We start from the raw sequence: 15,589 nt of genomic DNA, 5'->3' as shown, positions 1-15,589 counted from the left end.
CTTCTGCTTGCATATGAATGTATGAAGCTGCCTTCTACTGAATCAGACCTTCCTCGGTCCATCAAAGTCAGTCTTGTCTACTCAGACTGGCAGCGGCTCTCCAGCTGAGGTTTTTCACGCCTACCTGCCTGGACCCTTTTTAGTTGGAGGTGCCAGGGATTGAACCTGAGACCTTCTGCTTACATATGAATGTATGAAGCTGCCTTCTACTGAATCAGACCCTCCTCGGTCCATCAAAGTCAGTCTCTACTCAGACTGGCAGCGGCTCTCCAGGGTCTCCAGCTGAGGTTTTTCACGCCTACCTGCCTGGACCCTTTTAAGTTGGAGGTGCCCGGGATTGAACCGGCAATACTGACTTTGATGGACCGAGGAGGGTCTGATTCAGTAGAAGGCAGCTTCATACATTCATATGCAAGCAGAAGGTCCCAGGTTCAATCCCCGGCACCTCCAACTGAAAAAGGTCCAGGCAAGTAGGCGTGAAAAACCTCCCCTGGAGAGCCGCTGCCAGTCTGAGCGGACAATACCGACTTTGATGGACCGAGGAGGGTCTGATTCAGTAGAAGGCAGCTTCATGCATTCATATGTAAGCAGACGGTCCCAGGTTCAATCCCCGGCACCTCCAACTCAAAAGGGTCCAGGCAAGTAGGCGTGCAAAACTTCCCCTGGAGAGCCGCTGCCAGTCTGAGCGGACAATACCGACTTTGATGGACGGGGGGCGGGGGGGGGTCGTGATTGACAAGAACAGATCTGCCTCGCAGGGTCGTGCAGAGGGGGCAAGCGAGGCAGGTCCGCAGCGCTGAGCGGCCGAAGGAGGCAGGAGGGAGGCTTGTTGTGGGGCTAAATGGGGGAGGCGGGGCTGGCACAAAGCGAAGCCCAGCCCATGGAGGAGGAGGAGGAGGAGGAGGCCGCCCTTTCCGCTCTCGGGGGCCCGTGGCGAGGCCCTTCCCCCGGCCCGAGCGGCGCCCTCGGCTGCCTCCTTCCTCCCTCCCTTTCCCTTCCCCGCCCTGGCCGGGAGTGGGCGGCGGGGAAGGCCGGGCTGTGGCCGCGGCTCCTCCCCCTGGTCGGAACGCGGCGCTGGGCCGGGGATTGTTGCGTGCCTCGACGCGCCTCCCGCTCCCCCTCAGCGGCGCCGCCGCCGCCGCCATCCTCGGCCGTGAGGGCTTCTTGGGCGGGCGTCTCTCCTCAGGCCGGGGCCGCATGGCGGGGGCCCCGCGCTGGCTGGGCGTGAGCCTCTTCTCGGACCAGGGCGGCAGGAAGTACATGGAGGACGTGACCCAGGTGGTGGTGGAGCCCGAGCCGCCCCTCGCGGGGGCCTCCTCGTCCGCCGCCGCCTCCTCGGCCGTGGCCTTCTTCGCGGTGTGCGACGGGCACGGCGGGCGGGAGGCGGCCCAGTTCGCCCGCGACCACCTCTGGGCCTTCATCCAGAAGCAGAAGGGCTTCCGCTCCCGCGAGCCGCCCGCCGTCTGCGCCGCCCTCCGCAAGGGCTTCGTCGCCTGCCACCGCGCCATGTGGAAGGAGCTGCGTGAGTGCGGGTCGGGGGGGGAGGGGGGAAGCGGGGCTTCTCGGCCCCACATAGGGCGGCCGATCCCCAGGTGGGACCCCCCGGTTTGGAGAGATCCCCCGCTTCGTTATTCCCCGTGGAGACCCATTCCCAGAGGGTGTAATGGGAAGCAGAAGGTCCCACGTTCAACCCCTAGCACCGATTCCCGTAGGGTATAATGGAGAATTGAGGGTATCTGAAGGGGGGAGGGCTGTTTTTCAAAGTAGAGACGCCAAATTTCCAGCGTAACATCTGATGCCTCTCCCCAGAATACCTTGCCAGTTTCAAAAAGATTGGACCAGGGGGTCCAATTCTATGAGCCTCCGAAGTAGGTGCCCCTATTCGTCATTATTTCCAGTGGAGGGAAGGCATTTGAAAGGAGTGCTGTCCCTATAAATGTGATGGCCGGAACTCCCTTTGGATATCTCCTTTGGGGATAGACGGTGGCTCAGTGGTAGAGCATCTGCTTGGGAAGCAGAAGGTCCCAGGTTCAACCCCTAGCAACCGATTCCCATAGGGTATAATGGAGAATTGAGGGTCTCTGAAGGGGAGGGCTGTTTTTCAAAGTAGAGACGCCAAATTTCCAGCGTAGCATCTGATGCCTCTCCCCAGAATACCTTGCCAGTTTCAAAAAGATTGGACCAGGGGGTCCAATTCTATGAGCCTCCAAAGTAGGTGCCCCTATTCTTCATTATTTCCAGTGGAGGGAAGGCATTTGAAAGGAGTGCTGTCCCTATAAATGTGATGTCCCTATAAATGTGATGGCCGGAACTCCCTTTGGATATCTCCTTTGGGGATAGACGGTGGCTCAGTGGTAGAGCATCTGCTTGGGAAGCAGAAGGTCCCAGGTTCAACCCCTGGCATCTCCAAAAAAGGATCCAGGCAAATAGGTGTGAAAAACCTCCGCTTGAGACCCTGGAGAGCCGCTGCCAGTCTGAGAAGACAAGACTGGCTTTGATGGACCAAAGGTCTGATTCAGTAGAAGGCAGCTTCATATGTCCATATGTTCAGTTATGCTTGTTGCAACCTTGCTTCTGGCTCCACCCCCAGTGTCTCCTGGCTCCACCCCCTAAGTCCCCAGATATTTCTTGAATTGGACTTGGCAACCCTACCCGCTCTTGGTCAGGCTGCTGCCCTCGGCCCTTCTTTTTTTTTGCGGGGTGGGTGAGACACAACCCGGCCTCATTTGGGGCAGGAGTTCCCAGGAGCAAAGTTCCGGGGCCTCTGAATTTTATTAGAACAAAGCAGGAGTTGAGTAGCACCTTTAAGACCAACAAAGTTTTGTTCAAAATGTAAGCTTTCGTGTGCTAGAAGCACACTTCATCAGACAATAGGATGGAATGGCAAGCAGTCCTTAATACAAAGAAAGCTGGCAGTGAATTAGTATGCAAAAACATGGAAATCTTTTTTAGCAGATTAAAAAAATCAAAAGTTAGGGTCTGGTGATTGCCAGCCCGGGTTGACTGTTCTACTGCTTCAGACCAACACAGCTGCCCACCTGGATCTAAATTTTATTGTGCTTACTTTCTTTCTTCCCCCCCTCCCCAATACTTGCTTCTGGGCTCCATTGTTCAAACCCCCTGTGAGAATTGTGCTGAACTCAAAGATTCGACAAACTTTCTAGTATTTTTCCCCTCAAAAAATGGGAAATAACCAAAACATATAAAGCGGACAGAGGGAAATCTTCATCGTGCCGCTGGGGCCAAATAGGAAAAAGTCGTTTGAGAAGTATGATGGGAGTAAGGTTTTATGATGACCATAACAATGCAAGAAGCATTTTGAGGTATATGCTGAGCTGATCTAATTGAGTCAGGGTGTGTGTAGCAGATGCAAATAGGTTGTGCTAATGAGCTCTGGCACCTCTTTTTTTACAAAATGACCCCTGGGCACAACCAGAGCCTCCCCCTTGCCAGCTGGGCCTGCCGCATTCAGACAAACAAAGGGGTTCGGGGCTCTCAGACTAGGGTGTGTGTTTGTGTGTGTGTGTGGGGCGGGGTAAACTGGCAGATTCGGTCTCTTTGGGGATCTTGGAAGCGTCGCCAGAAACAGTTTGCGTGAGGGAAGCGCTGCCGGCTGGAAAGGATTGTGTCCCACTCTTGTGTTGTTGTTGTCTTTGTCGTCGTCGTCTTTTTATTGCATGCATCCCTGTGTGGATTAGAGGCTCAAACCAGATTTGTATGGCCGCTGTGCATGAATAAATACAAATAGGTAGACTCAGGATCAGATTATTTTTTTAAAAAGTGATATTTGGGTAGCAGGTATGCATATTAAACAAGCAAACTTCAGGTCCAGGGTTTTGTCAGCTGTGTGTCTGTGCACACAATGCTGGATTTCGTGTATTGGTATAATTGTGGGTGTTGAGGCATAGGTAAGGCTTGAAAGTAATGAAATAGTGTTGTAGACAGGTACTCTGATTTCGGGTTGCAGTCATACACACTGAAGTATAAATAAAAACCAGCTGCTGTTGAAAAAGGAGGAATGTTTAACATCTCTTTAAACATTTCTTGGGTTTTGTCACTCGCTGTTGTGTATATACACATGAGTATTCTTTTTCAGCCCACCAGAACAACACCGGCAGTGTGCCCACCAAAGTTTAATAGGACTTGGTCCCACTGAGTTAGTCTGTGTGTATTCTCCCCTTTAAATGAGGAGTAATCTCCTTCTCTTATTGAAAAAGGGCATGTGGGATTGGGCCCCCAAATGTTTTGCACACTTAACACTAAGGGAGGCTGAGCCCCGAGCACAGAGGGAATTGCTTTGGAATAGGCACAGGTAGGGTGTTGTTATAAATCCCACTGCGATACTTCTTTCTAAGTAAACAAAGGTAGGATCAGGCTGCAGAAGGAATCTTTTAAAAGTGCGACTCTGTGGATGAGCATCGCTTCTTCTTTACCCAGAACAACCAATTCTGTGTGTGGGCGACCTCACCTTGCCATACGCTTCTGTTCAACTGATAAATGGAGTTTCCATAAAGTAGAAGGCCCATTTTCAAAAAACTGTGCATGGCTGCTTTATCTGTTAGAACCAGAGGAAGGGGTAAACTTGAATAGGGAATAAAGTGATTGTTCCTTAGAAGCACATCTACCTTTAGTGGCGCCACACCTTTAATTGTGGCTATAAAACGTGCCGGTCACAATAAATGAATTCTACTTTAAGGTGCCACAAATGTACATGAACTTGGACAGTGACATGGTTGCTTCTCTTAAAGAAATTGCCCACGCAGGCTCTGCGTTGATCAGGTTAGCACACCTTTTTCTTCCTGCCTTCCTACTTTGGCATCATATGCTGTCTTTTCTGTCACCTAATTAAAGAGACCTGAATTGCAGAAATTCCAGTGGATGGAATGTGCTTTAATTTGTTTTCAGCCTACATAGCTTGCAGCTGTTTTGGCCTTTAGTTTAAATACACTGATGAAATCTTTTTTTATGCTACGCTGATGGTTTTAAAACAACTCAATTAAGTATTTTGAATGTTATCGCAATCTTTTTGCCAGCATCTTCTTTTCAGCGCAGCTAGATTGTGGCAGATAACAGAGAGACCCTTGGCGGTTTATTAGGTCTTTTATTTACAGAATTTAGATCCGGCCTTTTCTTGAGGCTGTTTAAAGCAATCTCAAGGGATAGGAAAGGTTGCTAGAAAAGATTCAGGTTTTTAAAGAAATAACAGCACCAAAGAATGTTCTATGATATTATGCACAAAATAGCATTGTCTTCAAAAGTTCTTAGGTTCAAGAATTCAAAACCTTTAACCAATACCAGATTTTTAAAACTGGATTTGAAGGCCAGAAGGAAAAGGGCTGGACTGGTTCCATGGTGAAGGGGAAGTAGTTCTATAATAGAAGGGCATTTGCACAAAAGCTTGTACCTCACTTTATTGGTCTTCAAATTGCCACTGGACTCAAACTTTGTCCTGTGAAGGGTGCTGTCTGCGGATCTTGGCTCCATCAGGTACTTTGGTCCCTAGCCACTTTGAGCTGAACCTGAAGTCAAACTAGAAGTCAGGACAGCTAATACAACACCAGACTGTTCTGTTCGTTCCAACAGACTCCCGTTAGAATCCAGGTTGTTCGGTTCAGAATAAATTGGGACTGCAGGGACTGGCTTTGAGGTGTGAGCTTCTTTCAGAAGTGTTTTATTAGCTCTCCGGGCTGGCTTTTGGAGAGGAGCAGTAAGCTAGAACATGACCCTGTTTCTGTTTACTTTGAAGGAAGGCCCGTTGCATTCAGTGCAGCTTACTTCCAGGCAAGCATCCGCAGGATCTCTGCCATTGTTTAGCAGGAAGCAAACTGAGTTTCTCACTTTCTTCCAGTAATCTGGGGGACAAATGATAAGACCCTGGGATGGGTTGACACATATTTTGTCACTTTTTAATTGCAGCCATTTAAATGGAAGTATTTTTGCCTGCTTACATTCAGGCTATTATTGTGTTGCTCTGATTTAAGAGGGCCTTTGTAGAATACCATTAGCACCCCTTCCAGAAAGCCCTCTTGTTATTATCACAGTTGTTTGGTCTGCATTTACCCTACTTCTTGTTTCAAGAACATGCTAAATTTTGTTTGTGAAGTTATGCCTTGTGTATTGATTTTATTAAAAAAAACAACAATGCTGCTCTGACAGGAAATTTTGGCTGAGAAAGCAGGATAAAAATAAAATGTTAATTATCTTACATCTGAAGCAATGGACATTTAAGTAGTAATAATCAATAGGGTATTATTTTTTGTCCAAAGCTAAACAAACACTGGCTCAGAGGCTGAGAAACAGTGTTGTATGTTGTTAAAGAACAAATTTGTCTGTGTGTGTGTGAGAGAGAGTGCTTTGGTGGTTATCCGTACAATCCTACCCTTTCCCCTTTAGTTCTCTTGCTGTCTTCCTCCCCATTGTTGCAGGCAGCTTGTTCCATACTGCTTTTTTTTAAAAAGGGTCCACTCAGAATTGGTAGAAGCAGCAGACAGGCATGGGTTGTGTTAAGGATAGGAGGAGAGGAAGCTGGTAAATGAACTGCAAGGAGGGGTCTGAATTCTGGAATTTGCTTCCTTTAATTCTGCCAGCAGCTTGATTCTGGGGTTCTAAATGTGGAGGGGGGAGAGACTGTACTGTGGTGCCACAGAAGGAAGCCTTTGTCCCCGTGGCACAGAGTGCTAAAGCTGCAGTACTGCAGTCCTAAGCTCTGCTCATGACCTGAGTTCGATCCCTGGCGGAAGCTGGGTTTTTAGGTAGCTGGCTCGAGGTTGACGCAGCCTTCCATCCCTCCGAGGTCGGTAAAATGAGTACCCAGCTTGCTGGGGGGAAAGTATAGATGACTGGGGAAGGCAATGGCAAACGACCCCGTAAAAAGTCTGCCGTGAAAATGTTGTGAAAGCAACATCACCCCAGAATCAGAAACGACTGGTGCTTGCACAGGGGACCTTTCCTTTCCCTTTGTCTCTAGCCAGCTTGCTGGTTTTTGTGCACCAGAGTGACTGTTGGGCCCAATTAAACTGGTCTCCATCCTAGGCAGGCATGCCGAAGGTGCAGATCCCCAAATCTGCTAGATCCTAGTCCACCACCAGATTCACTGTCTGTACCACACTGGCTCCCATTCTCATCTTTCTTCTTGTGCAGGAGAGAGTTCCCTTTGGAAGGCACCATGTCCATTTCTGTGTACGAGAGGCATCTTTTCTCCAGTTCTCTAGCTAATCGTGTGAGCTTAGTCAACTAATTGAAGGATGTTTCAGTGATCTGGTGACAGCCCTGCTTTGACATGTAAAAGGGAGTGTCAAAGGCTGCGTTTGGAAACAGAGAAGGCAGCAGCTTTTGCAAGCTTTCTGGTGCGATTTGAAAAATCCTCATTTTGATTTTGCTTCTCCCTTTTGAGAAATGAACCCTGTTGAGAAACGCTTTTATTTTTCTCATCAAAATAATTATTCCTTGAATCTGTTCATTCTCTGCCCTTCTCCCCAATGGCGACCTGAAGCGGCTTGCATCCTTCTGCTCTCCTGTGTTTAGTCGTGCAACAACCCTGTGAGGTAGGTTAGGCCAAGTGCGTGAATGGCCCAAGGTCACCCATTTTGCTTCCATGGAGCATGTGGGGATTCACACCTGGGTCTCCCAAGTTACTAGTCCCAGATATTAAATTAGTATACGTTTCCACGGCAGCAGAAAATGGCAACAAACATAATGAAAAAGAAATGCTGCTGTTCTGTGATTTAATTTTGCCAATAACAGACAAGGGACCTTGGTGAGAATTTCTGTCCATCCACGACGCCTGTTTTGTAAAATTGATAATGGAAAAAGCTCCTCCCTTGAAACAAAAGGAAAAAAGGATTATTTTGTCCGCCCTAGAATCTTTGCTGAACGGAGTTACTCCCAAGTCCCATTAAGACTAATATGATGGGTTTGCGAGTGTGTAATCCAGGCTTGGCGCCAAGGAGGCATTCCAGACTCTGTTGCACATTCCTTAATGACTTCCTATCACCTGCTTCTGTGCTAGGTGAAAGAACTTGTTGATAACATTAGCGTATGCCGGTTTTGGACTAGGGTACAGGGCAGTGGCTGTGAATCTGCAGTTACATCATGGTCAAGTGAAACCAATCCAGCTCTGGGCTTGCGGAATCTATAAAAAGGAGGAGGCGATGCAGTTGAAAGCACAGCTTGGAGAAGCCGTACCCTCTGCCACTTCCAGCTTCTCCCCCCCACCACCACCAATGAACCCTCTGCTTTTCAGTTGTTTTCCTTCCGGCAGCGTAACTTCCATTTTCAGAGCTCTAGCAGGAGCAAGGAAAGCCGCTGGGCTGCAACACTTTGGGGAAGAATTCAGTTCCCCTTTCCTGCTTCCCGAGTCCCAACCCGCGCAGTGATTTAAATCTGCCCTCTTCCTGCCAAAGTGTTTTATAGGGATTCAAAAGCAGACCCAGCAACAACATACCAGCTGCCTCTGTTTTGCCCTAACTCTGCACCGGTTGCCTGTCTCTTTTATTGAGACTCCCTTGTCCTGTTCCACAACCTGGAGAGCCAGTTTGGTGTAGTGGTTAAGTGTGTGGACTCTTATCTGGGAGAACCGGGTTTGATTCCCCACTCCTCCTCTTGCAGCTACTGGAATGGCCTTGGGTCAGCCAGAGCTCTCTTATCTGGGAGAACCGGGTTGGATTCCCCACTCCTCCCCTTGCAGCTGCTGGAATGGCCTTGGGGCAGCCATAGCTCTGGCAGAGGTTGTCCTTGAAAGGGCAGCTTCTGCTAGAGCTCTCTCAGCCCCACCCACCTCACAGGGTGTCTGTTGTGGGGGAGGAAGGTAAAGGAGATTGTGAGCCACTCTGAGACTCTTCGGAGTGGAGGGCGGGATATAAATCCAATATCTTTTTCTTCTTTTATTTGGGGCTGTTTCGTATTTGTCCACAAAGGACCCACCATGAAGCGAGTGTGTTTGGAAGGACTTGGTGCAGCCCTCCATATTTTTATCCTGCTTTAAGATTTAGTTTGCCGTCTTTTACTTGGGGAAGGGACTGTTGACTGGCAGCCTCCTCCCCTCCCTTGGGTGACCTCTGATGGAGGGGTGCCCAGCTGCCCTGCCCTTCTGTGAAAGCTGTCTTAACACCATGTCAGGCTGATAATGGACCATCCGGCCCACTGATAACACACAGTTGCTCACTGGAAGGCCCATTGATGTTGGTAGGTTATATAAACATTCCGGCGTTGCATGACTTAAAGCCAATATCCTGAAAGAAAAGAGTATTTTCCTCTTAAAAGTCTCATGTGAGAGGGGGACGCATAAAAAGAGGCTGAAATTTAAACAACAGGCATGAATGTATTACTTTTGGCATGATGCCGGTCCTTACTCCCTTCTCCCCCCAGCTTATTTGGTACCTCCTCTCTTTCTTTACAACATCTTTCATTTGTGTCTGTTGGGGGGGTTTTATAGGCCCTTGATTTAACCCCTTAGATAGAGTACGCATAGCTGCTGTTATCTGCCCTCATCCCTTGCCACTAATGCTACTTACAACCCCGTCTTCCTGCCCTCTGTTCTCCCCCATTGCTAGCTCCTTGGAGCAGGGAATTGTTTTCTCACTTTGGTTAACTCTGGAAAGCATCCTTTTCAGTTGCTGGGGTTAAAAAGAAAGTCTTGTTTAAATGTGGACATCTAGGAGAGACCTGTGAGGTCTCTGTGTTGTGAACTTGTGTTGTGTGGTGCTTTACTGAGTACAAGACAGGTCCCTCCCCCGTGCAGTTGCCTTACACTGAGTCCATCAAAGTCAGTATTTGGGGAGGGACGGTGGCTCAGCGGTAGAGCATCTGCTTGGTAAGCAGAAGGTCCCAGGTTCAACTCCCGGCATCTGCAACTAAAAGGGTCCAGGCAAATAGATGTGAAAAACCTCAGCTTGAGACCCTGGAGAGCCGCTGCCAGTCTGTGTAGACAATACTGACTTTGATGGACCGAGGGTCTGATTCAGTAGAAGGCAGCTTCATACATTCATATGTAAGCAGAAGGTCCCAGGTTCAACCCCCGGCATCTCCAACTAAAAAGGGTTCAGGTAAATAGGTGTGGAAAACCTCAGCTTGAGACCCTGGAGAGCCGCTGCCAGTCTGTGTAGACAATACTGACTTTGATGGACCGAGGGTCTGATTCAGTAGAAGGCAGCTTCATATGTTCATAGTATTGTCTCCTCAGACTTGGCAGCAGCTCTCCAGGGTCTCAGGCTGAAGAGGTCTTTCACATCACCTACCAACCTGATCCTTGTTTTAAGCTGGAGATGCCAAGGATTGAACTGGGGACCTTCTGCATGCCAAACAGATGCTCTGTTAGGCATGCCATGTCCCTCCCTCTTGCCATGTAACAACAGGGGCACCGAAAGGAGAAGATGATGATGATATTGGATTTATACCCCACCCTCCACTCCAAATCTCAGAGCAGCTCACAATCTTCTTATTCTTCCACAACAGACACCCTGTGAGGTGGTTGGGGCTGAGAAGACTCTCACAGCAGCTTCCCTTTCAAGGATAACTCCTAGGAGCGTTATGGCTGATGCCCAAGGCCATTCCAGCAGCTGCAAGTGGAGCGGGGGGGGGGGGGGGGAGGGGGAATCAAACCCGGTTCTTCCAGATGAGAGTCCGCCCACTTAACCACTACACCAAACTGGAGGAAAGAACGGGGTGGGTGGGGAAGAATATGTTTTTATGCCTGTTGAACATATGTGGGAGGAGGATGACTAAGGAGTTGCTGGAAAAGATGGCCTTTGGCAAGGGATACCAGGGAACAGAGAGAAGCCCCATTGTTCTTGGAGGTTTGTTTGGACAAAAGGTAGCAAGGGAGACATGGCCAAGTTGATGTAGGGAACAGGAGACTTTTGGACAGCTAAAGGAGGCTGCTGCCTCTTTATGTCTTCAGAACTCCCTTTTCTTCTCCCTCCAGTGGTGATTAATACTTTACTTTCTCTAGTTAGCATTCTCATTTCTTCCCATTAATGTATTGACAAATGCAGTATATAGGGGTTCAACATCACTGTTTTTCTTTCTACCATTTGCAGCATTTGATTTCGGGTCTCTTACCCACCTCCAAAGTTTGGGGGTTCTTTTTGAGGGGGCATTTTCAGTATTTTCCCCGTGGTAGGAAGAGATAGCTGCCTTTTGTGCTTCTTTCGGTTTCCTTCTCTCCTCTCCCACAATAATTTTAGAAGCTTTAGTGCCGCCAGCAATGGGAATGATAGGAGTGGCAGAAAAGGAGTTGGCAAAGGTGGACCATTTAAACGAAGGATGGGGGAGCGGGTTGAGGAAGAAGCTCCTGTCTAGCTGGTAGTTAAATAACTGATTTGTGACGCAGCCTATTAGTGAGATCTTGGCTCTTTTTTAGGGTTGCCAAGTCCAATTCAAGAAATATCTGGGGACTTTGGGGGGGGGGGGGGTGGAGCCAGGAGAAAGGGTGTGACAAGCATAATTGAACTCCAAAGGGAGTTCTGGCCATCACGTTTAAAGGGACCACACACCTTTTAAATGCCTTCCTTCCAAAGGAAATAATGAAGGATAGGGTCACCTTCTTTTGGGGCTCATAGAATTGGACCCCCTGGTCCATTCTTTTTGAAACTTGGGGGGTATTTTGGGGAGAGGCACAGGATGCTATACGGAAAATATGGTGCCTCTGGTTAAAAAAAACAGCCCCCCCCAGATACCCGTGGATCAATTCTCCATTATTTTCTATGGGAATAAGTCTCCATAGGGAATAATAGAGTTCCCAGCAGACATTTCCCTCCCTCCCCACTTTCTGATGACCCTGACGCGGGGGGAGGGCCTCCAAATCGGGGGATCCCCTGCCCCCACCTGGGGATTGGCAACCCTACTCTTCTTCCAGAACCAGGGGCTGGGGTGTAGGAGCGGCTGTGGTCTCTGTTTTGAATTTCTTGGCAAAGGGCAGTGGCTAAACATTTGTACTTTTGTAAGTTGGATCAAAAGTACAATTTGTACTTTTGTAAAAAAAGAAAAGAAAAAAGTGTACTTTTGTAATTTGGATCAAGTAGAGCCCCGTGGCGCAGAGTGTTAAAGCTGCAGTACTGCAGTCCTAAGCCCTGCTCACAACCTGAGTTCAATCCCGGTGGAAGCTGGGTTTTCATGGAACTGGCTCGAGGTTGACTCAGCCTTCCATCCTTCTGAGGTCGGTAAAATGAGTCCCCAGCTTGCTGGGGAGAAAGTGTAGATAGCTGGGGAAGGCAATGGCAAACCACCCCATAAAAAGTCTGCCGTGAAACCGCTGTGAAAGCAACATCACCCCAGAGTCGGAAATGACTGGTGCTTGCACAGGGGACTACCTTTACCTTTTTTAAGTTGGATCAAGGGGGGGGGGGGAGTCAGTGAGCCTGTGTGAAGCAGGGAAAAAGGGGCAGAGATGAGACAAGGTTAGCTGTGTGTTAGTGTGCGCGCTGGGGGAGGGGATGCGTGATAAAGAAAATTAATAACATATTTAAAGCAGAGGGAGCTGACACTGATCTTGCGCACTGCTCTTTTAAAATAACACGACCCCAAGGGGGTCCGCTGAGGCGTATCCAGGTTGCAAAGCAAGAGACCATATTTGGGCTTTCTCGTAGCATAAGAGCCAGTGTGGTACGGCGGTCGGAAGGTCAGACAAGGACTGGGAGATTTGGCTCCAGATCCCCTCAGCTGTATGACCGTGGTGTGGAAAGGGCTGTCAATTCTTATGGTGACCCCATAGGGTTTTTAAGGCAGGAGACGTGCAGAAGTGGTTTGCCATTGCTTACCTCCATGTCACGACCCTGGACTTCCTTGCTGGTCTCTCCTCCAAAGACTCACCATGGCCAACCCCTCCTTAGCTTCCAAAAGGTGACAAGGTTGGACTAGGCAGGCCGGGGCTACGTGCCCATGGGCCAGCCATAATCTTTCAGTCCAAACCATTTGGGAGGGAAAAATGGGGAGCGGAAAGCATGTTAGAGCTTCTTGCAAGAAAGGCAGGATTTAAAAAGATTATAACCAATGTTGAAATATGTCTAGTAGTCACTCTTACGAAAGAACAGCAGAAATGTCTCGCTGGATCAGTAGAATTCAGCAGTGGCAACTTCCACTGGAAGAAGAAGAAGAAGATATTGGATTTATATCCCACCCTATACTCTGAATCTCAGAGTCTCAGGGTGGTCACAATCTCCTCTTCCTCCCGCCCACCACAACAGACACCCTGTGAGGTGGGTGGGACTGAGAGAGCTCTGGCAGAAGCTGCCCTTTCAAGGATGACTCCTGTGAAAGCTATGGCTGATCCAAAGCCATTCTAGCAGCTGCAAGCGGAGGAGTGGGGAATCAAACCCGGTTCTCCCAGATAAGAGTCCGCTCACTTAACCACTACACCAAACTGGCTCTGCAATACATCAAACCTCAACAATTGGCAGATGCTTCACCAGAACCTGGTCAGTTGACTTGGGTCTTCTGATCAAACGCTCCTGTGAGTTTCTTGCACTTGGAAAACTAGATTCCAGGAAAAGGAGACTCGCCCTGCCTTTTGCTTGATATGCTAGTTTTCCATCTACAGGGAGAAGCGTTCAATCGTGCAAGCCCCTGTAAAAAGTGAAAAGCCCAGGCCTAGGGGCTTGGAAGAGATCTGTGGGGCAAGTGACTGGGGAGGGTGGCTTTTAGGCAGGGAGCTTAGTAGAGATTTGATGGCACTCTAGGACTTCTCTTTCTCCTAGTATCTATGATATACCAAGGAGTCTGCACGTCCCCAAAGCTGCCATTTCTTCCAGGGGAACCGATCTCTGTAACCCGGAGAATAGTTGTAATTCTGGGAGAACTCTGGGCCCCACCCAGCCCAGATGCTGGTTTACCACCTGAGTGAAAACTAGATTGAAATTAGAGGGAACCAACACCTGTTGGTGAACACCTGTTACCCACACTGAGTGGTGACATGGAAGACCAATTTCCTTGGCACGCAGAGCCGGTTCTCCTCCCAAGCAATTGAGGTGAGCCCCTGAGGAGCCGGCGACGTGCTGGGGCTGGCAGCATGAGAGAAAGTGATGAGTATAGGCCCATCTTCACCTCCCACAGGTGCGCCATTGCCAGCCAGGTGTGAACTGAGCCCTGAGGTGCTGGCAGCGCTCCTGGGACTTGGCTTGCCAAAGACAACTCTTGTCTGTCTCGCCCCTCCCATGTTGCCTGCTGCTGCAAACCTCAACTTCACAAGTAGACAGTCCTTCCCCCCACCCACCCCCCGCATTTGGACCAGAAGAGCCTATATGTGCCTTGTTGGGTGTACACCAAATAGCCCCTTAGTGGCTCAGGAGCGGCATGTGGCTCTTCTGAGCACCGTTCTCCGAAGCAGCACCCACCCCCTGCCCCACGGAAGTGGACAAGGCCGTTGCCTGGTGAGGTTTGTGGCTGGCAGATGTTGAAACAGCTGCTCCTGGAAGATGGGTGACCTGCAGGGAAGGACTGGCAACTCACATGGATGCAGCCCAGGATATACCGTATTTTTCGTGCCATAAGGCACTCTGGACGATAGGACGCACTTTCCTCCTGGGGGGCGATCCGCTGCCTCTGCCTCCGATCCCGGCGCTTCCCCCGTGCCTGCCTGCCTGGCTCCAGCTTGTTCCAGCAAGCGCTGGGATCGCTCCACGCTGCCCCCACCGCAAAACCAGCGCTTTGTGAGCGCCGGCTGTGGAGAGGGCAGCATGCTTCCTCCGTGCCTGCCTGCCTGGCTCCAGCTCTGACACTTACAGCAAGCGCCAGGATCGCTCCCTCTGCCCTCTGATCCCGGCGCTTGCTGTAAGCATCAGAGCTGAAGCCAGGCAGGCAGGCACGGAGGAAGCACGCTGCCCTCTCCACAGCCGGCACTCGCAAAGTTCTGGGTTTGCGGAGGGGGCGGGTGCTTCCTCCGTGTCTGTCTGCTTGGCTTCAGCTCTGATGCTTACAGCAAGCGCCGGGATCGGAGGGCAGAGGGAGCGATCCTGGCACTTGCTGTAAGCGTCAGAGTTGGAGCCAGGCAGGCAGGTGCGGGGGAAGCGCCGGGATCAGAGGCAGAGGCAGCGGATCACACACCCCCCCCGGAAGGTAGGTACCGGTACCTTCGCTCCATAAGATGCACACACTTTCCCCCCCACTTTTTTTTGGGGGGGGGAGTGCGTCTTATGGTGCGAAAAATACGGTAGTTAGATATTTAACAGTTAGATCACATTTTGTTGTGTATATGTGTTTGGGCAGGTGGCGCATGGGGCAAACCATAGTCCTGTGACTCTTTTGGTTTATGGTAATTGCAAACGGGATTCTCTGCAAGCCACAGAAGACCTCCGGATACCCTCCCCCCCCGCCCCCGGTATTGTTCCCTCCCAATTTTTAGGGATGCCCTGTTAAAAGGTAAAGGTAGTCCCTTGTGCAAGCACCAGTCGTTTCCGACTCTGGGGTGATGTTGCTTTCACAACGTTTTCACGGCAGACTTTTTACAGGGTGGTTTGCCATTGCCTTCCCCAGTCATCTACACTTTCCCCCCAGCAAGCTGGGGACTCATTTGACCCACCTTGGAAGGATGGAAGGCTGAGTCGGCCTCGAGCCGGTTACCTGAACCCAGCTTCCGCTGGGATCGAACTCAGGTCAT

At 49.9% G+C, this 15,589-nt stretch overlaps 1 protein-coding gene across 1 annotated transcript in view; it reads left to right on the top strand.

The window, feature by feature from the left end:
• Positions 1–1,191: 1,191 nt before the first annotated feature.
• The window catches only part of PPM1D (protein phosphatase, Mg2+/Mn2+ dependent 1D), an 81,624-nt gene continuing 67,226 nt past the window's right edge, over positions 1,192–15,589 (top strand). Inside the window, 1 exon segment of the mRNA XM_060259231.1 lies at positions 1,192–1,522. Coding sequence (XP_060115214.1) covers positions 1,198–1,522 — 325 coding nt within the window. The 5' untranslated portion in view covers positions 1,192–1,197.

Source organism: Heteronotia binoei, chromosome 18 (assembly GCF_032191835.1).
Source record: "Heteronotia binoei isolate CCM8104 ecotype False Entrance Well chromosome 18, APGP_CSIRO_Hbin_v1, whole genome shotgun sequence".
NCBI classification, from domain to species: Eukaryota; Metazoa; Chordata; class Lepidosauria; order Squamata; family Gekkonidae; genus Heteronotia; species Heteronotia binoei.
This window is presented reverse-complemented; position numbering and strand designations above follow the sequence as displayed.